At 47.2% G+C, this 24555-nt stretch overlaps 1 protein-coding gene and 1 pseudogene across 2 annotated transcripts; one reads left to right on the forward strand and one right to left on the reverse strand.

The window, feature by feature from the left end:
• Window positions 1-6228, reverse strand: part of LOC129040036 (zinc finger protein 202-like) — a 43559-nt pseudogene extending 37331 nt beyond the window's left edge.
• Window positions 6229-9092: 2864 nt separating this feature from the next.
• LOC129040031 (putative speedy protein E7) lies at window positions 9093-23965 on the forward strand. 2 transcript variants are annotated; one of them, XM_054493820.2, is made up of 8 exons: window positions 9093-14073; window positions 15012-15224; window positions 16541-16771; window positions 17796-17854; window positions 19085-19170; window positions 21215-21458; window positions 21581-21685; window positions 22533-22802. In XM_054493820.2, the coding sequence occupies exons 1-7, from the start codon at window positions 13914-13916 to the stop codon at window positions 21638-21640; spliced, it is 1053 nt and encodes a 350-aa protein (XP_054349795.1). In that variant the 5' UTR covers window positions 9093-13913; the 3' UTR covers window positions 21641-21685; window positions 22533-22802. The 2 variants fall into 2 exon arrangements, with proteins under 2 accessions (XP_054349795.1, XP_054349796.1); XM_054493821.2 differs by lacking the exon at window positions 15012-15224 and having other exon boundaries at window positions 9097-14073; window positions 22533-23965.
• The last annotated feature ends 590 nt before the right edge of the window (window positions 23966-24555 follow it).

Here is a 24555-nt window from a genome sequence, read left to right on the forward strand (position 1 = left end):
CCATTTTACAAAGTGGTTAATTAATCAACAGGACATAATAACCTTGAACATACATATCTAATATGACACATAAAGCAAAAAGTGGTAAAATTGCAAAGAGAAACAGAACCACAACTGCAGCAGATTTCAATCCCCTCTCCCCCACAATTGATACAAGTGGGCACACAATCAACAAGGATATAGTACACCTGAACAACACAACCAACCAACTTGATCTCATTAACATTTATCAAACACTCCACCCAACCAGAGCAGAACAAGCCATCTTCTCAGGCATGTGCAAAATTTCCCCAAGACAGATCCTATTCTGAGCCATAAATTTAAGAGGTTCCATGTAGTATTCCTGACAAAAATTCACAATCTAAATCTAATCATGAAGAAAGATCAGGGAAACCTAAATTTAAAGACTTCTATAAAATCATTGGCCTGTATTCTTCAAATATTATAATGGCACTGCGGAACAAATCCGTATTAAACAGACTTAAAATGCATGAAAACTAAAGGCAATTAACAGTCCTAGACTGAATTTTCTACAAAAAATTAAAAATTGCTCTAAAGGAAATTATTGGGAAATTGGCAAAACTGGAAAATGAACTATAGTTTAAAGTATTAAATCAATGATAAATTTCCTGAATTCAATTACTGCACTATGAATATTTAATAGAATGTTCTTGATTTTATGAGCTATAATCTAAAACTTTATAGGGTAAAGAGACATGACATATTATACCCACTCTCAAATAGTTCAGAAAAAATATATATACATAAATATATATACACACATATGTATTTATGCATATAAATGATTAATGTGGGAAAATGTTAAGAATGAAGTATCTGAACAAAAGGAAGTATCTGGGATTTCTTTGTAAAATCCTTGCAATTTTTCTGAAAATCTGAAATGATTTCAAAATAAAATGCTAAGTAGAAAATAATGCTATCAAATATATATTATATGTATATATTTGCTACCAAATACATCAAATATATTTCAAAAGGACTCAGAAACCAACTTAAAGGGATTCCGTCTGGCCAAAGATGGAACCACTTAATTTTCAAAAAGAATCACAACTTCTATGTACTGAAATATTTACTATCTGTTTAAACCCATGAGCTCATGATGGTAACAAAACAAAAAATCTTCCTGCTTAAAAGCCTACTCAGTATTTTAGAAACTGTCTTTCCTGCATGAATTACATAACCAAATAGAGAACAGAAATTTATCTTTAGAAAAGTATTCTAGGCCAGCCGTGGTGGCTCACGCCTATAATCCCAACACTGGGAGGTCAAAGAAGAGGATCACTTGAACCCAGGAGTTCAAGACCAGCCTGGGCAACACAGCGAAACCTGTCTCTACTAAAAATTAAAAAATCAGCTGGGCACTGTGGTACATGACTATACTCCCAGCTACTTGGGAGGCTGAAGTGGGAGGATCACTTGAGTACAAGAGTTTGAGGCTGCAGTGAGCCATAAATGTGCCAGCCTGGGCGACGGAGTGAGACTCTGTCTCCAAAAAAAGAAAAGAAAGGTATTTTGGCTAGTAAATAAAGAAGAAATGGTAGAATTAGCAGATCACCATTTTGCCTCCCCTAATGAAGGCAAATCACAGCAATAGTAAATCAGAGCAATAATCAACAGTCAATAGTTCTTAACTTCACAAAAAGAAGGTAACACATGCCTCCAGAAGCAGACAAATGCCACGTATGCTATAGTTGTGTGAAAAGAACTGAACATAAACCTGATTAGACTTCCAGATCAAACTACCAATTTTACCAAGGCATACAAGATATTTTTTAAAAATGTGCTAAAGGTGAAACAAGGGTAACACAATCCAAACTGAGGATAACCAAGCCAGTTTCTTCAAAACAATGAGCACGCAGGAGACATACTATGGGAACTATTAAAAGATTTAACCCAACTGCCACATGTATTAAGAAAGAGAGTATTATGGGTTATTCCTAGCCCCTTTTAAAAAGATTCCTTATTGGCCAGGTGTGGTGGCGTACACCTGTAATCCTACCACTTTGGGAGGCCAAAGTGAAAGGATCGCTTGAGGGAGGAGTTTGAGACCAGCCTGAGCAATACAGTGAGAATACATCTCTAGGCCGGGAGCAGTGGCTCACGCCTGTAATCCTAGCACTTTGGGAGGCCAAGGCGGGCAGACTGCCTGAGCTCAGGAGTTTGAGACCAGCCTGGGTGACACGGTGAAACCCAGTCTCTACTAAAATACAAAAAAAATTAGTGAGGTGTGGCAGTGTGCACCTGTAGTCCCAACTACGTGGGAGGCTGAGCCAAGAGGATGGTGTGAGCCCGGGAGATTGAGGTTGCACTGAGTTGTGATCACGTCTCCACACTCCAGCTTGGGTGACAGAACAAGACCCTATCTCAAAAAAAAAAAAAAAGAAACAAAACAAAACAGACTTCATCATTTAAAGACAAACAAATACTTACAGATGAATCTTTTTAAAAGCCAAGAAAAGAGAGACTCCATGGAGAAAATATCAGTTTGAAAGTAACAGATGTCAAAGGCAGACAAAGGGTCCTGTGAGGAAGGGGCTAGGAAATGCCCGCTGGATTTGACTGCAATTAAATCACTGGTCATCTTTACTGACTGACTCAGCAAAGCGAAAAGGACAAAACGAAAACACTGAGAACTGAAATGAGAAACAGAAATGAGGAAATCTTCACAAGAGAGTAACTGTATTGTTTGCTGTGCAACCCGAACAAAAAGATGAACAAATATCTGAAGGATGATCACGTCATTCATTTCCCCCATGATCTAGGACTCAACAGTAAAAACAGAACTCTGTCTACTTGGATCACGATATTTCCGTCCCTGGAAAAATCATACGCACCAAGTTCTCCTTGGGCAGCAGGCCCTCTGCTTACATAAGCACCAAGAATAAGCCATAAGTTACAGTAATTTAATGGTTGTTATTAGGAAAGCTATCCACAATTACATCAACTTGAATGAAGAAATTTTTCCAAGTCCTAGAAAATCTTTTAAATCCACAAGTAACAAAACTGGTTTCTCCTTATCATCAATGCAAACGATGTCATGGATGGTGATATGGTTTTGGTGTGTGTCGCCGCCCAAATCTCATGTTCAATTGTAATCCCCAATGTTCCCTCTTCCTCCTGCTCTGGTGATGGAAGATGCACCCGCTTTCCCTTCACCTTCCACCTGACTGTAAGTTTCCTGAGGCCTCCCCAGCCATGCTTCCTATGATAGAGCCTGCAGACGTGAGCCAATTAAACCTCTTTTCTTTATAAATTACCCAGTCTTGGTTATTTCTCTATAGCAGTGTGAGAATGGACTAATACAGATGGCATTTTCCTGTTGTGATGACTGCCAAGAATATCAGTCCTGGGTGTGGCTCAATTTCAACAGCCTTAAAATATACTACCCATACATACAAGCTTCACAAATCATTTTTGGTGCTGATTTGCCACACTAACTATATTTTACAGGATAATGTCTATTTCCACATTCCCATTTTAAAGTATGAATCCTGGCTGGGCTCGGCGGCTCATGCCTGTAATCCCAGCACTTTGGGAGGCTGAGGCGGGAGGATCACCTGAGGTCAGGAGTTTGAGACCAGCCTGGCCAACATAGTGAAACCCCATCTCTTCTAAAAATACAAAAAATTAGCTGGGCATGGTGACGCACGCCTGTAATCCCAGCTACTCGGGAGGCTGAGGCAGGAGAATCACTTGAACCCAGGAGGTGGAGGTTGCAGCGATGCGAGATCATGCCACTGCACTGCAGCCTGGGCAACAGAGCAAGACACCATCTCAAAAAAAAAAGTATGAATCCTTACAAACCTCTTAAAATGCATCATAAAATAAAGTTGAGGAACATATACACAAGCAGGAAAACTCACCTGCAATGTGTTCATTTTCTGCTGCTCTTGGAAACTTGCAGAGACTGTAGCTGATAGACCTAGAGGGGCAGAAGCAGGTCATTGAAGTCGTGAGTGCTCCGGCCTGCAAAGGTAGAAATCTCCTGCCTAAGAACCACAAAAGAAAGCTCAATAGGCTAACACCCTGTGAACACTCAACCTGCAAACACTCAGAAGGGTCTAAAAGAGTGATACCGGGTTTCGCCATGTTGGCCAGGCTGGTCTCAAATTCTGGCCTCAAGTGATCCGCCTGCCTGGGCCAACATGGAGAAACCCCGTCTCTACTTAAAAATAACAAAAAAAATTAGCCAGGCATAGTGTCACATGCCTGTAGTCCCAGCTACTCAGGAGGCTGAGGCACAAGAATCATTTGAACCTGGGAGGTGGAAGTTGCAGTGAGCCAAGACCACGCTGTTGCACTCTAGACTGGGTGAGAGACACTGTCTCAAAAAAAAAAAAAAAAAAAAAAAAAAAAAAGAGTGATAGGGGAAGCATGCGCCTGTAACTCTAAGATAATCAGGTAGTAATTAGATGAGTTAGACTCTCATGGGTAACATGACTCCTTTTACAAATAGTCTGCCATCATCATCAAATACAAGGTGCAAAAAGAAAAAAAAATTCCCATCATACGGCTCATGTTTTTTGTGGTTTGTTTGCTGAGACAGGGTCTCAATCTGCCACCCAGGCTGGAGTGCAGTGGTGCATTCACGGCTCTCTGCAGCCTCGACCTCCTGGGCTCCATCCATCCTCCCACCTCAGCTTCCTGAGTAGTTGGGACCACAGGTGCATCCCTGCATGCCTGGCGACTTCTGTATTTTTTGTAGTCAGGGTCTCCCTATGTTGTCTAGGCTGGTCTCTAACTCCTGGTCTCAAGGGTACTCTTGCCCTAGCCCCGCAAAGTGCTGGGATTACAGGTGTGAGCCACTGCATCCCACCCACATTTTCTTATTGTCTCTTTAAACTGCTTAAAATCAAAGAAGCCATAGGAATTGAGTATGTGAGCTCTCAGAAATGAAATGAATGTGTATAAAATATGGTTTTGTTTCTAATTATCTAACTGAACTTGGTTATTGCTGCACCTAATAATCTTCTATTAAGAAAACTAGGATACGAGAGAAAGAACACTGGCCTGGGAGATAAGACTCCTGAGTTCTACTAAGAACAGCTCTACCCACAAAGCCGGTGACCTGGTCAAGTCACCCACCTGCTAAGGCCCAGACTCTTCCCCTAGCAACTGAGGCAGCAGGAGAGAATCCCCGCAGACTGTTCCTGCATTACTACGATTCTCCCACGGCAGATCTAAGGGGGGAATCAGCAGACTATTAAATGAGAGAATAGAAGTGCTGACGGACGTTTAGAGGCGGTCGAAATCTAGAGCACGGAGAGGAGGAGGAAGGACTGTTAGGGGTTGCGGGGAGTGGAGACGACGTCCGCAGCTGAGGCTGGTGACACCCTCCACGCCTCCGTAAGCCTCGTCCTCCCAGATCTTCCCATGCAGCGCCTGTTCGCTGCAGCCGGACCCTGCCCTCAAACCCAACACACATCTCTCCCGCAAGCAATCGGGACCCTCCCTCTGCCCCACACTCTAAGGTCCCCAACATACGGTGACTTCACCCAGTCCCTTCTCGCTCCGGGCCCGAAAACCCAAGACTTACCCTCCTGGGGCTCCGCAGCCTCTGCCCCACGGCTCCCGAGAGGCCGGGGCGGGCTGCTGTCGCTGGCGCGCGCGTCTGCTCGCAAGGTCCCCTCCTGTCCACTTCACCAAGGCTGTTCTGCTCCCGAGGGGCCCGGGCCGGGCCTACGGGGCAAATCCAGGCGGGTGTCCTTCTCGGGGCCCAGATCCGCCTCCTTGGGGCTCACCGTACAGCGACGGCCAGGGTCAGGCCGCCGAGGACACACACGGGCCAGGCCCGGCTCCCGCCGCCCCTTCGCCTCCGCCGCCACCTCCCGCCCGGCCCCTCTGGCCCCAGCGCCGCAGTCTCCGGAGCTCACGCTCGGGGGTCCCGGCTCGAGCCTCTACCCGGCCCGCGCGAACCCTGGCCCGCACAGCTCCCGCCCGCCTAGGTGCTGGCCGGGACGGTCAGCGTCCAGCCCCGCAGGCTCGGTGATTCTCGTCCACTGGAGGCCAAAGCCTGAGAACCAGAGCAAGCTATGACCTGAAGACGCGCACGAAGCGAAGGCTGTGCGGCGGTGGCGCGCATGCGCGAGCACGCACGCGCGAACACGCACGCAGGGAGAGGTGCACACGCGCAGGAGTGCACCGGAAGTCCGCCTCCCAGGACACCCACCGCTGGTCCCAGGACAAGTAACGGACTCTATTTCCCATGAGCCTACGCGCCCCCCAAGTTTAGGGGCCGTTTTAAATGTCTCTACTCCGCCTAAAGGTTAAGAAGCTCCAGCCTATGAGCTTTATGCGCCCCCCAAGTTTAGGGGCCGTTTTAAATGTCTCTACCCTGCCTAAAGGTTAAGAAGCTCCAGGCTATGAGCTTTGGCAGCCCTGAACCCCAGACTGAACTCCGCATTTGTCTTTACTCCCTTTTAGGGTCAAGTCCAGGGCTGCGTTACTGGGTCCTGGAGCCCAAGTCCTCTGGGTTAGAACCGAGTTTCCCATAAGGAGAAGGAAAGGAAAGGGTGTATCATGGTCACTGCTCTGAAATGCTGAGAAGTTTCACTCAAATACTAGGACAGGATAAATGCCCAGCGATGCTTTCCAAGGAAGAAAAAGAAAATAGAATTTGTAACCGGGCGCAGTGGCTCATGCCTGTAATCCCAGCACTTTGGGAGGCTGAGGCCCGCAGATCGCGAGGTCAAGAGATAGAGACCATCCTGGCCAACATGATGAAACCCTGTCTCTACTAAAAATACAAAAATTAGCTGGGCATGGTGGCGCGTGCCTGTAATCCCAGCTACTCGGGAGGCTAAGGCAGGAGAATCACTTGAACCCGGGAGGTGGAAGTTGCAGTGAGCCGAGATCACGCCAGTGCACTCCAGCCTGGCGACAAAGCGAGACTCCATAGCTTTTCTAGATCACACAGCGAATGCCTAAAAACTGTAGAAAAATAATGACATACACACACAAATTGAACGAAGAAAAGAGATATCTGTGATCTTACCTTCCCCGGGAGGATTATGTTTAGGGTTAGGTTATGTTGACCAAAAAGAGTCAAAGTCTGTAAAGAGTTTTATTCTGGGCCTCCTATTTGAGTGACCATGGCTGGTGACACAGCCTCAGGGGGTCCTGAGAACATGAGCCCAAAGTGGTTGGGTTACAGCTTGGTTTTATGCATCTTAGGGAGACAGCAGTTACAGGCAAAGACATAAATCAATACATGGGAGGTATACGTTGGGTCACCCATGAAAGGCTTTCAGGTCACTAGTAGATTGAAAGATTGGCAGTTGGTTCAGAGTTAAGCGTTGGCTGAACAGTTGGAAGACTACATAAATGGGCCATTACGGTGGCTCATGCCTGTAATCCCAGCATTTTGGGAGGGTGAGCTGGGCGGATCCCTTGAGGCCAGGAGTTCAAGGACAGCCTGGGCAACACAGCGAGACCCCCACTTCTACAAAAAAAAAAAAAAAAATTATCCAGGCATGGTGGTGCATGCCTGTAGTCCCAGCTACTCAGGAGGCCGAGATGGGAGGATCGCTTGAGCCTGGGAAGTTGAGGCTACAGTGAGCCATGATGGCGCCACTGCATTCCAGCTTGGGCAACAGAGAAGAAAAGAAAGAAAGAGAGAGAAAGAGAGAGAGAGAGAGAAAAAGAAAGAGGAAGGAAGGAAGGAAAAGAAAGAGGGAGGGAAAGAAAAGAAAGAAAAGTTTGAGTTAAGATAAGGGGGACTGTGGAAACCAAGGTTCTTGTTATGTAGGTGAAGCCTCAGAACAAGCTTCAGAGGGAATAGATGATAAATATCTCTTATTGGATCTTAAAAGGTGTCAGACTCTCCAGAAAAGACCTGGAGTCTTTTCTGTAAGGGAAAGAGATTCTCTACAGAATGCAAATTTCCCCCAAAGAGATGGCTTTGCAGGACTACTTTAAAGTTTGTCAAAGAAAATATATTATGGGGCAAAATACTATGATTTCCTTCAGGGACTGCTATGTGTCATGTGATGCTATATCAGAGTCTGGTTGGAGATGGGTATCTTACTGATACAAAGAGCCTGTTTTGTCAGTGTTATGATCTCTATTCTAATGTTAATGTTGGTCAGCTGTGCCTAAACTCTGATGGGAGGAGAATTATGACAAGGCATGTCCAACCCCCTCCTTCCCATCATGACCTGAATTAGTTTTTCATGTTTATTTTGGATCCTGTTGGCCAACAGGGGAGTCCATTCAGTCAGTTGTGGGGGCTTAGAATTTTATTTTTGGCTTACAATTAAAACGTCAATTTTCAAAAATGGGATCATAAAGACAATGATTCATCACAATTTTTTTGGTGAAATCTAACAGTGTTCTTGCCCAGTTGTTTCATAAAAACTGGTAAGGAAAAGATTAAAAATAAATACTTCTGAGGCCAGGTGCAGTGGCTCACACCTGTAATCCCAGCACTTTGGGAGGCTGAGGCCGGCGGATCATGAGGTCAGGAGATCAAGACCATACTGGCCAACATGGTGAAATCCCGTCTCTACTAAAACACAAAAAATTAGCTGGGTGTGGTGGTGCGTGCCTGTAGTCCCAGATACTTGGGAGGCTGAGGCGGGGGAATCACTTGAACCTGGGAGGCGGAGATTGCAGTGAGCCGAGATCAGGCCACTGCACTCCAGCCTGGGAGACAGAGCAAGACTCCATCTCAAAATAAATAAATAAATAAATAAATAAATAAATAAATAAATAGATTATTCTGTTAACCTAGAATATTCTCTCCACAAATTCAGAAAATAAAGAAAGCAATTTTATTATTGAATAAGCATTAAACCAGACTGCGATGCCCATCACAGGTGATCCATTAATGAGATGCAAAGAGAAATAAACCCTCTTTTTTTTTTTTGAGACGAAATCTTGCTCTGTTGCTCAGGCTGGAGTGCAGTGGTGCGATCTCAGCTCACTGCAACCTCTGCCTCCCCGGTTTAAGCGATTCTCCTGCCTCAGCCTCCCAAGTAACTGGGACTACAGGCGTGTGCCACCATGCCTGGCTAATTTTTTGTATTTTTAGTAGAGATGGGGTTTCGTCATGTTAGCTAGGATGGTCTCGAAATCCTGACCTCGTAATTCACCCACCTAGGCATCCCAAAGTGCTGGGATTATAGGCGTGAGCTACAGCGCCCAGCCAAAGCGTCCTTTTTATATAACCTGGCAGATACAATCCATTGCATACACGGTCTCAAGATAAATAGTAACTCATCCTCATGCAAAAGGACTTGCTATGCAGTTTTTTTGTTTTGTTTTGTTTTGTTTTGAGACAGGGTCTCATTCTGTCATCCAGGCTGGAGTGTAGTGGTGTGATCTTCTTGGCTCACTGTAACCTCCACCTCTTGGGTTCAAGTGATTCTCATGCCTAAGCCTCCCGAGTGGCTGGAATTACAGACGTGTGCCATCATGCCCAGCTAATATTTGTATTTTAGTAGAGACAGAGTTCGCCATATTGGCCAGGCTGGACTCAAACTCCTTCTTTCGACTTCTGTGTGGCTTCAAGTGATCCACCCGTCTCGGCCTCCCCCAGAGTGCTGGGATTACAGGTGTGAGCCACCGTGCCTGGTCTGCTATGCATTCTTAAACACTCATCCTAAATTCACCTGGAAATCAAGGTGGCCATCCATGCTAGTTAATTACCTGTATCCAATGAAAAAATAAAACTTCTCACATCTCCTTGACAAGCAGGTAGTAACAGCCCAAGGTGCCTAGGCTAAACTCCCTAGGCAACAGGAAGATAGGGACACAATCTTCCTCGAGGTTTACGTTTCAAAGACAAGACTCTTAGGCTCTTAAGAAAAAAATTCCTGGGTTGTGACCAGGCACGGTGGCTCATGCCCATAATCCCAGCACTTTGGGAGGCCGAGGCTGGTGGATCACCTGAGGTCAGGAGTTCAAGACCAGCCAGACCAACAAGGTGAAACCCTGTCTCTACTAAAAATACAAAAATTAGCCAGGCATGGTGGCAGGCGCCTGTAGTCTCAGCTACTCAGGAGGTTGAGATGGGAGAATTGCTTGAATCCAGGAAGTGAAGGTTGCAGTGAGCCGAGATTGTACCCCTGCACTCCAGCCTGGGTGACAGAGCGAGATTCTGTCTCCCAAAAAAAAAAAAAAAAAAAAATTGCTGGATTGTAATGTTGGCAAGAAGTTCATTTACCTTTTTAAAAGATTTAGATACATATCAAAGGCACAAAAGAAGTTATTTATATTACAAGGTGTATCAAGGAAATGCTCTTTAAAAAGGAGAGGAGATAAGGTTAATTTACCTTTTGGCAAGTAAGACAAATGTAATCTTTTTTTTTTTTTTTTTTTAGAAAATCTATACAGTGAGGGCTGGGCAGGGTGGCTCACATCTGTAGTCCCAGCACTTTGGGAGGCCAAGGCAGGTGGATTGCTTGAGGCCAGGAGTTCGAGACCAGGCTGGGCAACATGGCGAAACCCCATCTCTACTACAAATACAAAAATTAGCTGGGCGTGGTGGTGTGTGCCTATTGTCCCAGCTACTCTGGAGGCTGAGGCATGAGAACTGCTTGAACATGGGAGGCAGAGGTTGCAGTGAGCTGAGATTGAGCCATTACAATCCAGTCTGGGCAACAAGAGTGAAGCTCTGTCTCAAAAAATAAAAAAATAAAAAATAAAAAAACAAAAACAAAGAGCCTCTTTTCTCTCTCCCTGCCACAGAGTTGTCTTTAGTAATTTCATTCACTTTTTTCCTCAGGGTTTACTGGGTTTCTGGGTCCCAGAAGGGGAAGTTCTCTTCAAGGTGCAGAAACCACGACTCCGCAGAGAATCGCAGAGACGGCAGCATGACCAGACCCTGGCCAGGTGTGGGGAGGCTGCTGGGCTGAGACTTGGGCTGAACTTCCGCTGCAGGTCGACTTATTCCCATCAGCACCAAAGCCGCTGGAGGGGGTCATCCACTAGCAAATGAAGCGGGGGCGTGGCTTGGAGGCTGTTTCAGAAGGTCCCACTGAGTCAAGGGCTCAAGGCCTGGCCACAGCCCTCCCAAGTGAGGCCCAGATCATATTTCACCATGCTCAGAAAACCTTGTCAGCTCATTTCAGTCTATAGTGACTTTGCTTTCTTTAGGATCTCTCTTGCACTGTCCAGCCCAGGGAGTTCCAAATCTGAATGGATTCCAATGATGGAGTTAAATCAGGCCCCACCTCAGTTTTTGAATTACAATCAATAGGGCTGGGTCCCAGCATCTGTATCTTAACGTTCCTCCATGTGATCCTCATGCTGAAAGGCTGGTATTTGCAAATCCCTTTTTTGGGGGAGTGAAGGGTTTTTTTAGAGACAGGCCTCATTCTGATGCCCAGCCTTGAATTCAGTGGTGGATCACAGCTCACTACAGCCTCGAACCCCTGGCCGCAAGAAAGCCTCTCACCTTGGCCAACCAAAGTGTTGGGATTACAGGAGTGACCACTGTGTCTGGCCAGGAAAGCCCTTCTGTTTCACTTGAATGATATTTCTGCAGCATACCTACAGCCATTGTTGTATTAAACCGCATCATTGCGGGAAAAGAAAAGGTGAGAGGTGACTGTTTTGCTTTTTTCTGAACATATCAGACCAAACCTGGGCTGTTTAGCCTTTTTTTTTTTTGAGACGGTGACTCGCTCTGTCACCCAGGCTGGAGTGCAGTGGCGCAATCTCGGCTCACTGCAACCTCTGCCTTCCAGGTTCAAGCGATTCTCCTGCCTCATTCTCCCAAGTAGCTGGGATTACAGATGTGCACCCCCACGCCCAGCTAATTTTTTCTGTATTTTTAGTAGAGACGGATTTAAACATGTTGGCCAGGCTGGTCTCGAACTTCTGACCTCTGATATCTGTCTGCCTCTGCTTCTTAAAGTGGTAGGATTACAGGCATGAGCCACTGCGCCTGGTTTGCCAATTTTTTGACAACGTATCAACATCATTTAAGATGGGCACGGCCTCAGTGTAGTGTGTCTAGACAAGGTGGCCGGAAGAGAGAGGAATATGCAAACCAGGCTTGAAGATGGGTTAAATCAGAGCTTTTCATTCCACAAAAGAGAAATTTTAATGAGGTCAGAACATTGATCTTCTAATATTTGAAAGCCTGTTAACTAGGAGACAGATAGCAAACTATTTTGTTGTAGGAGGACCCACCCAGCTCTGATGGTTTAAAGCGTCATGAATGCGAATTTGAACTCCAGAAAAGCATAGCTTCCTAACAATGGGACTTCCACAGCAATGGGATCTGCTTCCTCTTTCAGTTTGTGCCTTTCCCATGAGCAAGAGACTCCTAGAAGAGCCGCAGCCTATTAGGAAAATGTGTGGGAACTCACTCACAGGTTCTTTATTTTTTTTGAGATGGAGTTTTGTTCTTGTTGCCCAGGCTGGAGCGCAATGGTGTGATCTTGGCTTGCTGCAACCTGCGCACCCCGAGTTCAAGTGATTCTCCAGCGCCCTCTCCCAAGTAGCTGCGATTACAGGCATCTGCCACCATGCCTGGCTAATTTTTTGTATTTTTAGTAGAGATGGGGTTTCACCATGTTGTCCAGGCTGGTCTCAAACTCCTGACCTCAAGTGATCCACCCACTTTGGCCTCCCAAAGTGCTGGGATTACAGGCATGAGCCACTGAGCCCGGCCGGAACCCACAGGTTTTTTGGATGGTCTCTGAATGTCATGGAACTCTTTTATTTTTTATCAAAAAAAATTTTTTTGACACAATGTCTTGCTGTGTTGCCCAGACTGGAATGCGGTGGCAAGATCATAGCTCACTGCAGCTTCTAACTCCTGGGCTCAAGTGATCTTCCTGTCACATGAGTCTCCAAAGTAGTTGGAACACAGGTGCCAGCCACCACACCTGGCTAATTTGGTTTTTTTTTTTTTTTTTAGAGATGGGCTCTTGCTATGTTGCCTATACTGGTCTTGAACCGCTGGCCTCAGGCAATCTTCCTCCCTTAGCCACCCAAAGTGCTGGGATTACAAGCATGAGCCACTGTGCACAGCTGAGATTTTTCGACTTAGTCTTTTTGTACATGCGATATTTTATTCATAGAATCCATAAATGGAAGGAAAATTTCTGAGTTCAGAGCAATACATATGATACAAAACTTGATATATAGACTAGAGTTTCTTAGCTGAACTGGAGGGGCTGGCTTAGGTAATCCATGGACTCCCTGAAATTGGGGACACCATTGGAAATATGTGTGAGCTCAGGGGCAGTTTCCTATGATTTTCAGGCCTCAAAATGTCTCTTGGACTCAAAGTTGCCTTAGGGCAGAGGATGCGTGTACCCCCAGTATAGAATCTCGGACAGTGAATGTCAGTAAACATTCGGCAGAAAAGCTCTGCCAAATTGAGTGCTCTGATGTGACTTTTTCGTCAAGTCAATGTTCCTGGGATCTCTTGTACATGATAATCTCACTCTTGTAAGGTTTCATCGTTTCTGCTTACCCTAGTTTTCTTTCCCACCCTGCTCCCTCTCCCACCAGACTGGACTCTGAAATGGGCATGTACAGAGACAAAGAGACCCCAATATGCTTCAGGCTTTGAGTGGAGAGGACACAGCCTCTGCTGGGACAGGGAACAGAGGGATTCAGAGTTCCTGAAGATGCTTTTGGACAATGGTCTGAGGTTGGGACAGTGGCAGGAGATACTATTCACTCAGGATCTCCAGGACAAGAGATCAGCCTGGCAGTTACATGTGTTTTTCTTCAAACTGGTTGCCAGGTTGGAATGACCGATGACATCAGAGATTCCGACCTTCCTGATTGGAGGGACTGGACTCCGTGGGCGCCTGGAGCTCAGGCGGACAACAGTATCTTCTCAGAGCTGTTCTCCACTCCTGACTTCTCCTAGCCTTGAGAATTAATAACGTACTCTTCTGGATCCTAGCAGTGTCCAGAAGAAGGCCATGGACAGAACAGAGACTAGGTTCCGTGAGAGGGGACAGATTATGGGAAAGATCACGACCAGCCATCAACCGCACCCACAGGATGAGCAGAGCCCCCAGTGGAGCACCTCGGGGTACCCCCTCCAGGAGGTGGTGGATGATGAAGTGTCGGGACCATCAGGTGAGGGGACTGGAGGAAGAAGAGCTGGGATAGGATTGACTAAGATGAAGGAAGGGGGCCGGGTGCAGTGGCTCACGCCTGTAACTCCAGCAAGTTGGGAGGCCGAGGTGGGCGGATCACCTGAGGTCAGGAGCTCAAGGCCAGCCTGGCCAACATGGTGAAACCCCATCTCTACTAAAAGTATAAAAATTAGCGAAGTGGTAGTAGTGCACACCTGTAATCCCAGCTACTCAGGAGGCTGAGACAGGAGAATCACTTGAGCCTGGGAGGAAGAGGTTGTGGTGAGCTGAGATCGCGCTACTGCACTCCAAAAAACAAAAAAAAAGAAGGGTCAGAAGTCAGGAAGGAGAACCTGAGGAGGGTGTGTGGGAAGAATGGAGAAATTCAGGCTGGGTGCAGTGGCTCACACCTGTAATCCCAGAACTTTGGGAGGCGAAGGCAGGTGGATCACTTGAGGCCAGAAGTTTGAGACCAGCCTGGCCAACATGGTGAAACCCCGTCTCTACTAAAAGTACAAAATTGAACTGGGCATTATGGCAGGCACCTGTAATCTCAGCTACCTGAGAGGCTGAGGCAGGAGAATAACTGGAATCTGGGAGATGGATGTTACAGTGAGCTGAGACTGCACCACTACACTCCAGCCTGGGTGACAAAGCAAGATTCTGTCTCAAAACAAAACAAAACAAAAAAGTAGGGACTCAGAGAGGCAGGGACCAGGGAAGGACATGAGGCAGTGTTTGGAGGACAGAGGGAGGGAAGAATGGGGAGGGGAAGGAGTGGCACATGGGGTTGAGCAGAGGAGAAAGTCAGAAAGGTGGCTTAGAGAAGCCAGCAGTCTGTGAGTCTGCGGAGGATGGAGAGTGGTTTGGGGTTTTGGGTTGGGGTCTAAGGTGATCAGATGCAGAAGCATTACACGGTGGCCTGGTTTCTTTACTCAGCCCCTGGGGTAGATCACAGCCCCCCATGTACGTCCCTTTGCTGGAAAAGGAAGAGGGAGTGGTCAGACGAATCTGAGGAGGAGCCAGAGAAGGAGCTCGCCCCTGAGCCTGAGGAGACCTGGGTGGTGGAGACGCTGTGTGGGCTCCAGATGAAGCTGAAGCGAGTGTTGCCCGTGCTCCCTGAGCACCACAAGGACTTCAAGAGTCAGCTTGGTAGGAGGACACCCCAGAGAGCACCTCCAATCCTGTTCTTTCTAAAAAGAGAAAACTTCCAATAACCACACTTTTCCAATGGGAAAGATATGCCCCCAGTGGGTGAGCTCTCCATGCAGGAGGACTTAGAAGTGATCACTCATGAAGGACACTTAGGAGACGATACAGGATTAGGTAGACTTGATAAAGGTCAGCGCTTGGGATAAGAAAGCTTGGTTTCAGCCAGGTGCGGTGGCTCACGTCTGAGATCCTAGCACGTTGGGAGGCTGTGGCAAGAGGATTGCTTGAACTCAGAACTTTGAGGCTGCAGTGAGCTATGACTGCACCACTGCACTCCAGCCTGGGTGACAGAGCAAAACCCTGTGTCAAAAGAAAAACTAAGGCCAGGTGTGGTAGCTCATGCCTGTAATCCCATTACTTTGGGAGGCTGAGATGGGTGGATCAATTGAGGTCAGTTGTTCGAGACCAACCAGACCAATATAGCGAAACCTCATTTATACTAACAATACAAAAATTAGCCAGGCGTGATGGTGCATGCCTGTTATCCCAGCTACTTGGGAGGCTGAGACAGGAGAGTCGCTTGAACCCAGGTGGCAGAGGTTGCTTTGAGCCAAGATAGCGCCACTGCATTCTATTCTGGGTGAGAGAGTGAGACGCTGTCTCAAAAAAAAAAAAAAAAAAAGAAGGAAGGGCCCAGAAGTCAGGAAGGAGCACGTGAGAAGGGTGTGTGGGAAGAATGGAGGTACTGAGGCAGGGTGCAGTGGCTCACACCTGTAATCCCAGCATTTTGGGAGGCCAGGCAGGCAGATCACTTGAGTCCAGGAGTTGGAGACCAGCCTGGCCAACATGGTGAAACCCTGTCTCTTCTAGAAGTACAAAAATGAGCTGGGCGTTCTGGTGGGCACCTGTAATCCCAGCTACTTGGGAGGCTTAGGCAGTAGAATCACTGGAACCCAGGAGGCAGAGGTTCCAGTGAGCCGAGATCGCACCACTACACTCCAGCCTAGGCCACAAAGCAAGACTGTTTCTCCAAAACAAAACAAAACAAAACAAAAAAAAAAAAAGAAGGGACTCAGAGAGCCAGGGACCAGGGAAAGATATGAGGAAGTGTTCTGAGGACAGAGAAATGGGAGAATGGGGAGGAGAAGGAGCGGCACATGGAGCTCAGCAGAGGAGACAGACAGAAGGAAAGACGGCTTGGAGAATCCAGCAGTCTGCAAGGCTGGGGAGGATGGAGAGTGGTTTGGGGTTTTGGGTCGGGCTCTAATGTGATCAACTGCAGAAGCACTACACGGTGGCCTGGTTTCTTTACTCAGCCCCTGGGGTAGATCACAGCCCCCCGCATAGGTCCTTTCACTGGAAAAGGAAGAGGGAGTGGTCAGACGAATCTGAGGAGTCGTCGTCGGAGGAGCCACAGAAGGAGCTCGCCCCTGAGCCTGAGGAGACCTGGGTGGCGGAGACACTGTGTGGCCTTAAGATGAAGCTGAAGCGACGGCGAGTGTCGCTCGTGCTCCCTGAGCACCACGAGGCCTTCAACAGGCTGCTTGGTAAGAGGACACCCCAGAGAGCACCTCCCACCCTGTTCTTTCTAAAAAGAGGAAACTTCCAATAACCACACTTTTCCAATGGGAAAAATATGCCCCAGTGGGTGGGCTCTCCATGCGGGAGGACTCAGAAGTGATCACTCATGAGGGACACTTAGGAGACGATACAGGATTAGGTAGACTTGATAAAGGTCAGCGCTTGGGATAAGAAAGCTTGGTTTCAGCCAGGTGCGGTGGCTCCCACCTGAGATCCCAGCACATTGGGAGGCTGAGGCAAGAGGATTGCTTGAACTCAGGACTTTGAGGCTGCAGTGAGCTATGACTGCACCACTGCACTCCAGCCTGGGTGACAGAGCAAAACCCTGTCTCAAAAGAAAAACCAAGGCTGGGCACAGTAGCTCATGCCTGTAGTCCCAGCTACTCAGGAGGCTGAGACAAGAGAATCGCTTAAACCCGGGAGGCAGAGGTTGCAGTGAGCTGAGATCGCACCACTGCATTCCAGCCTGGCCCACATAGCGAGACTTTGTCTCAAAATAAATTAATAAATAAAAATAAAAATCAAATAAAGAAAAACAAAATCAATAAACAAAGTGGTTTCAGCTGTGCCCTCTGAAACTTAATGTCTCTTACTGACTCTTCTAAACCTAAGTGTCTCCATCCATAGTGGGGGATACCAAGGCCATGGTCACACCCTGATGTGACTGTCTCATGAGGAAATGATGGGAATTCCTTTATGACTCTGCTGTGGTTCCTCCGTGTCTGCTGGAGGGGGTCCTGGCTTATTCCCAGCTCTACCTCCTGTAGATTCTCACACCCAGGGCCTCCTTTGGTCTCTTCTCAGGGGAGTCTCAGAGCAGGAGCCTCTCTCCCTTGCCCAGTGAAAGTCATTCTCCCCTCTCCCATCCACCTCACGTGTGGCCACAATCCTGAGACTTCCCCCCGGGAGGCACACTTCTCCTCGCTGCCCTGCTGCTCCCACAGAAACCCTGTCCTGCTTCTCACGCTGACATCTGCTCTCTAATCACAGAGGATCCTGTCATTAAAAGATTCCTGGCCTGGGACAAAGATCTGAGGGTGTCAGACAAGGTAAGGTTGTTCTCCATGTAACTGTTCCTGTTCCAACGCATGCCTGGGGAGAGGGTTCAGCTTCCAAACCCACAGTTCTCCCTCCACCACCTCCCACCAGATGCTCCTACAGTCTTTTTTTTTTTTTTTTTTTTTTTTTTTTTGGTGAGACAGAGTCTTGCTTGTTGCCCAGGCTGGAGGGCAGTGTCTTGATCTTGACTCACTGCAGCCGACGCCTCCCAGGTTCAAGCGATTCTGCCACCTCAGCCTCCAAGCAGCTGGGATTAAAGACATGAACCACCACGCCTGGCTAATTTTTGTGTTTTTAGTAGAGACAAGGTTTTGCCATGTTGGCCAGGTTGGTCCTGAACAGCTGACCTCAGGGGATCCACCCGCCTTGGCCTTCCAAAGTGCTGAGATTATAGACATCAGCCACTGTGCCTGACCAGCTGCCACAGTCTTGAGTCTTGGCACCCACAAATTTTTTTCTTCTGAGACAGAGTCTAGCTCTGCTCCCCAGGATGGAGTGCAGTGGCATGATCATAGCTCATTGCAGCCTCTAATTCCTGGGCTCAAGCAATCTTCTTTCCTCAGCCTCCTGAGGAGCTGGGACTAGGCACATGCCACCATGCTCAACTAATTTTTGAAATCTTTGTAGAAACAGGGTCTCGCTATGTTGCCCAGGTTGTTCTCCAACTGTCGGGCTCACGTGATCCTCCTATCTCCACCTCTCAAAGTACTGGGATCAGAGGCTTCAGCTGCCACTCCCGGCTATTCTTGGTCTTTTATGATTTGTCAGCATCTCCCTCAGGACTCTGCTGGTCTCTTGCAGAGTGAATGAATAGCCCCTGCCTCTCCTATGGGTCCTTTGGGATCTGAACTCTGGGCCACAGTCTGGCTGCAGTCCTGAAACGCCTGGCCCCTCTACTCTCAGCTCTTTGGGACAGTTCTGTGCCTGGCACACAAAAGGCCCTCCTGACACCAGCCGACCTAGACACACCCCCTCCAAAGATCCCATCGGAGCCCACCATCCCGGGAGCATCACCCAAAACCCTTCCTCAGGCTTCTCGGATTTGCATCCGACCTTCGAATACCCCTCCACCCCGCAATTTCCAAATGACTACAGTCACCCCAATACTGAGGTCCCTTCTCTCACGGGCAGCCCCTCCCCAGACCCTCATCTCCCCTCTCCACAATCTTCCTCTTCCAAGATGTGACCTCTCCCTCTCTGTGTTCCTTTCTCTCCATCAGTATCTCCTGGCTATGGTCATAGCGTATTTTAGCCGGGCCGGCCTCCCCTCCGGGCAATACCAACGCATCCACTTCTTCCTGGCTCTGTGAGTGGTTTGCTGCCTCCTATCCGTCAACACCCAATGCCCTGGGACAGCGGGGGAAGTGGGATTCCAGCCTTTCCTTTATTCTTTCACCTGTTTGTCCTCTTTACTCTGTGTACAGAAAAGACAGGATTATACTATCTTAGACTGTTGTTTCTAAAAAGAAACTCAGGCTGGGCATGCTGGCTCACGACTGTAATCCCAGCACTTTGGGAGGCCGAGGCAAGCGGATCACTTGTGGTCAGGAGTTTGAGACCAGCCTGGCCAACGTGGCCAAACCCCGTCTCTACTAAAAATAGAAAAACTAGCTGGGCGTGGTGGTGTGCACCTGTAATCCCAGCTACTCGGGAGGCTGAGGCAAGAGAACCGTTTGAACCCAGGAGGTGGAGGCTGCAGTAAGCTAAGGTTGAGCCACTGCACTCCAGCCTGGGCAACAGAGCAAGACTCCATCTCAAAAAAAAAAAAAAAAAAAAAAGCCAAAAAACAAACTCCAATGCCAGTATACAAATAAAAGAATAAAACAAAAGGAACAATAAACTGCTCCTAAGGGGAAAAGAAAAGGAGTGGAGGAGCGGACATGACGCTTCCTCCAGCAAGCAGATGTTTCTGGTTCCTTTCTCTCTCTCATTCCCACATCAACCGCAAATGCCATCGACCTCCTCTGGGTTCCCATGACAGAGGCCACAGTTCAGGTCCCCCTTGCATCACTCGAATCCACTGTCAAATGCTCCCTGCTGGGGTCTCCTGGAGTCTCTCCCCAAGCCAGGGGGCTTCCTAGTGCAGCCTGAGCATCTTTCCAAAGCACGACAACCTCACTGCCCACCTGAACAACTTCCTTAGCTGATGTCTTTCTCTATCGAGGCCAGGGTCCACAGTGCCAATTCCACCCTCTCTACAATCTCTACAAGCACACTGGCTCGCCATCTTGGTGTTTCCTGGCGTGGCTTCACTGCTCCTTCTAAATGCCCTCCACTCGACTTTGCGTTTGTGTTTTCTGTGTGGGTGTCTCGCACACACGCAGTTCTGAAGGGAAGGACTCATTCCTTGAAGTCAATTCACCCCACAGCCTCTGTGATGCCTTCCATCATCTTCCAACTTCTGCATGCCCGTAGCTCTCCAGTTATATCCTGGACACTGGGATTAGGTCATCTGCCTTGATTACTCCCGGTCCCATTAGACTAGATGCCTGTAGAAGGCAGGGTCCTGGCAAAATATCAATGTATTCAATTTCTTTTATTTTTTTGCGACAGACTTGCCCTGTCCCGCAAGCTGGAGTGCAGTGGTGAGATCATAGCTCACTGCAGCCTCCATATCCTGGGCTCAAGTGATCCTCTCACCTCAGCTTCTTGATTAGCTCTGACTACAGGGCTGTGCCACCACACCTGGACAGTTTGTTTGTTTGTTTGTTTATTGAGACAGAGTCTTGCTCTGCCTCTCAGGCTGGAATGGAATGGCCCAATCTCGACTCACTGCAACCTCCGCCTCCTGGGTTTACACAATTCTTATGCTTCAGCCTCCTGAGTAGCTAGGACTAACGGGTATGCCAGCGCACCAGGCCGATTTTCGTATTTTTAGTATAGATGGGGTTTCTCCGTGTTGACCAGGCTGGTCTCCAACTCCTGGTCGCAAGCGATCCACCTGCTTCAGCCTTCCAAATTGCTGGGATTGCAGGCATGAGCCACCGCGTCTGGCATATTTCTTATATTGTTAATAGAGACGAGGGTCTTGCTATGTTGCCCAGGCCCATCTCAAACTCCTGGCCTCAAGTGATCCTCCTGCTTGGGCCTCCCAATGTGCTGGGATTCCAGGCGTAAGCCACCATACTCGGCCACCAGTTGGGTTTTTGTCTCCATCCTGAAGGGGTGAGAGACGCCCTTGATCAGGTCTCTGTTCAGCAGAGCCCTCCTGAGGAAGGCGTGGCTCTCTGCAGGGTGGGTGCCACTCCTGAGCTAGGGACGGTCCCTTACTTTCCTCTCTGGGAAGCTGACCTCAGCCGGAGGTCTCTCCTGGTGGTGCCCCTGAGCAGCAACCTGATTTCTGTCCTCAGCTATCTGGCCAATGACATGGAGGAGGACGACGAGGCCCCCAAAGAAAACATCTTTTACTTCCTGTACGGGAAGACCCGCTCTCACGTACCCTTGCTCCGTAAGCGTCGGTTCCGGTTATGCCGTTCCATGAACTGGAGGGCCAGGAAGAACCGCTCTCAGATAGCCTTGTTCCAGAAACTTCGGTTCCAGTTCTTCTGTTCCATGCGCTGCAGGGCTTGGGTTTCCCCGGAGGAGTTGGAGGAGGTGGGTGGGGCCTGGGGAGGTGGAGGAGGTGGGGAGGAATTGTGTGGGCTGGAGGCTGGATAAGGGGAGAGAGGGGTATCCCAGGGAGTCCCCGTCTTCTCAAAGGGCGTTTGTTTTTCCAGATCCAGGCTTATGACCCAGAGCACTGGGTATGGACGCGAGATCGCGCCCGCCTTTCCTAGAGCTCCAGGGACCGTGGAGGCCTGAGGTCATCGGCCTGAGAGAAGGTACATCTGCATCCTCCGGGGTAAAGGCAGAATATTAGGGTCTATTTTGGAAATCCGAGGAACCCAATTGCTTGATCCGGCTTCAAGCCTGGGCAACGTGGCGAGATCCCCTCTCCACAAAAATACAAAAATTAGCCAGGCGATGTGGGAAGCATCTCTACTCCCAACTACTCAGGAGGCTGAGGCGGGAGGATGGCTGGAGCATGGGAAGTCAGGGCTGCACGGAGCCCTGATCCTGCCACTGCACTCCAGCCCAGGAGACAGAGTGAGACCCTGACTCAAAAATAATCAATCATAATTACTGAGTTCGAGGAGGTTCATTATGATTGATGCACTTGAGTTCCGATTTGGGTCGAGGGTTCAGTGAAGCTTTGGTTTACGTCTTGTGCAGCTAACCACGTTGAGCACAGAGCATGAGACTTCATCATGAGGACGTAGGATTAGGGATTAGGCTTCTGGACTCGTGGTTCGTGATGTTGTCACATTAGAAACACATCTAGCATGGTTACAAGTTTAGATCTTAAGTGACACAAAAGGCCCCAGCTGTGATGAAGTCCAAAGCCACATTCTCTGAGGGCGCCCTACTCCCTGGGCAGACCCACCCAAAGTCCTCGCTATGAAGCAGATCACTGGGGCTGACCTTGGGAGTATTAAGTGAGTTTTGGAGTCATGGTCACCAAAGTGCGAGTATCACAGTTGAACACGATGGTTCAGAAGCAGGGTACAGAATGAAAGGCAGGAGATAAAATTGCTCTGAACTCTAGTTAGACTTGACATGGGACGTGAATAACCTTCCTGTCTAGAGAGCTGCCTCCTTGAAGTGTGACAGCGTCTCTCTCACTTCCAGAACACCGGGCCCAGGGGAGATGTGGATTTTCCGCAGGAACTTTATTCCAATGCTCATGGCAGACACCAGGAAGGAGGAGAGGAGCCGTTTGTGCAGATCATCTGGAAGAACCTGGACCGTTCTTGATGGAGGCTGAATACAGTGATCACGTTGTCCTCCTAGGAGCAGGGGTGGAGGGTGGGGGGTGGGGTACTTCTAGGAGTCCTTGGAGAAAAGTAAGAAACCAGGAGTGTTTCCAGTTCCACCCTTTCCTGCGGCACCACCTCCCTTTTCATGTTGCTGAATTCCAACCTCCCTGGAGGTCCTGTTTCTTAGGGACTTGGTTGCCACAGTCCAGGAGGATTTGAACACACAATGCAGGGGCTCAGATTGGCACAGAATTCTTCATGAAATATGAGTGCCATAGACTGTAACGGATAGCTTCGTGCACACTATGCATTTTATTGGTTTGTTTGGAAAATGTTAGCCATTGAATTATTAATAGGTTTATTTCAAATAGTTAGGAAATTGTACTTTTGAAAACATGCTCTTCCTGTATAGTTTTTTGATGAGAGTTATAGCTATTATATATACATAAAGATAATTTTTTCATTTTTAAGAGTGAATTCTTTTTATCCTAAATCTTTTATTATCTTTAAATTTTTTTCTGTATTATTATATGTGCTCCTGAAGCGAGCACTCTTTTTATCTATGATACTTCCATAATAATCTCTTCTATTTATAGCTATTGGTAGTTGTCCTAAATTCTAGTCATAGAAATTTTTATTTGCTGTTTAGGTTTGTGACTGCATTGTGAGAATTCAGTTATGATTTTTAGTATGTCTTAGATATATATACTAACATGTCTAATATATACTATCTATTTTATTGGTTTATTTTGAAAAAGATTGGCAAAGAATTATTTAAATATTATTTTATTTAACTGTTTATTAAATATTAATTTATTTAAATATTACTTTAAATATTATTTTAAATATTGTGGAAATACTGGTATTTTTGAATAGACGCTGTTTCTATAAAGTTATGTGATGGGTGTTAGAACTGTTATATACACATAAATATAATTTTGTTTTCCTTTTTAAGAGTGGATTCTTTTTATCATAAATCTTTTACCTTTCAATCTTTGTATCATTACACGTGCTGCTGAAAGAAGCATACTTTTTATCTATGATACTTAGTTCATATGTATATTACATTTATAGCTATGTGGTAGTTCCCCTAAATTCTTGTGAAAATAAATGTTTATTTGATATTTAGTGTATGTTTGAAATGTGAGAATTCAGATGTAATTTTTTACCTTGTATTGGCATGTTTGTATGTTACTTTAAAGAGGATGTGTGTTCTAAAGGAGGGCATGAACTGTGTGTTTTCAAGAGAACAAGAGAGTGCGTCTCTTGGGGAAACGTAATAAAGATGAACTTTTCTCACCTTCACAGTGAGTGTGACCATATTGGTCGGGATTGATTATTTGCTGTCAAGTGACATTTTTCCTTAATGAGGTTGTACTTATTTGAACATTTTTATTAGCTCTGGAAGATAATCCTGTGTTGTTTTTTATGTAGACAAAAACATAAGGCTGAGTGCAGTGCTCACACCTACAATACCAGCAGTTTTGGAGGTCATGGCGGGAGGATCACTTGAGGCCACATAGCATCTACATCTATTTTTAATTTTTATTTTTTAAAGAAAAACAATAGAAGAGAAGGCTGATCCCAAGCTACAGGGTTTTTTTTGTTTGTTTGCTTTGGAGACAGAGTCTCGCTCTGTGTCCCAGGCTGGAGTGCAGTGGTACAACCTCGGCTCCCTGTAACTTTCACCTCCGGATTCAAGCGAATTCTCCTGCCTCAGCCTCTCAAGTAGCTGGGACTACAGGCACCTGCCTGTACGTCTGATTAACTTTTGTAAAAATAGTAGAGACAAGGTTTCACTATGTTGGCCAGGCTGGTTTCCAAGTCCTGACTTCAAGTGATCCACCCGTCTCAACCTCTTGGGTTCAAGCAATTCTCCTGCCTCAGCATCCCAA

The sequence above is a fragment of the Pongo pygmaeus genome, chromosome 6 (genome assembly GCF_028885625.2).
Source record: "Pongo pygmaeus isolate AG05252 chromosome 6, NHGRI_mPonPyg2-v2.0_pri, whole genome shotgun sequence".
NCBI lineage: Eukaryota > Metazoa > Chordata > Mammalia > Primates > Hominidae > Pongo > Pongo pygmaeus.

What these genes read in the sequence shown, in the direction of transcription:
- LOC129040031 (XM_054493820.2), top strand. Translation starts at nt 13,914, where the DNA reads ATGGACAGAACAGAGACTAGGTTCCGTGAGAGGGGACAGATTATGGGA. An exon ending in TGAAGTGTCGGGACCATCAG is followed by an intron (nt 14,074 to 15,011) that starts GTGAGGGGACTG and finishes TTCTTTACTCAG; the next exon opens with CCCCTGGGGTAGATCACAGC. An exon ending in ATCTGAGGGTGTCAGACAAG is followed by an intron (nt 17,855 to 19,084) that starts GTAAGGTTGTTC and finishes TCTCTCCATCAG; the next exon opens with TATCTCCTGGCTATGGTCAT.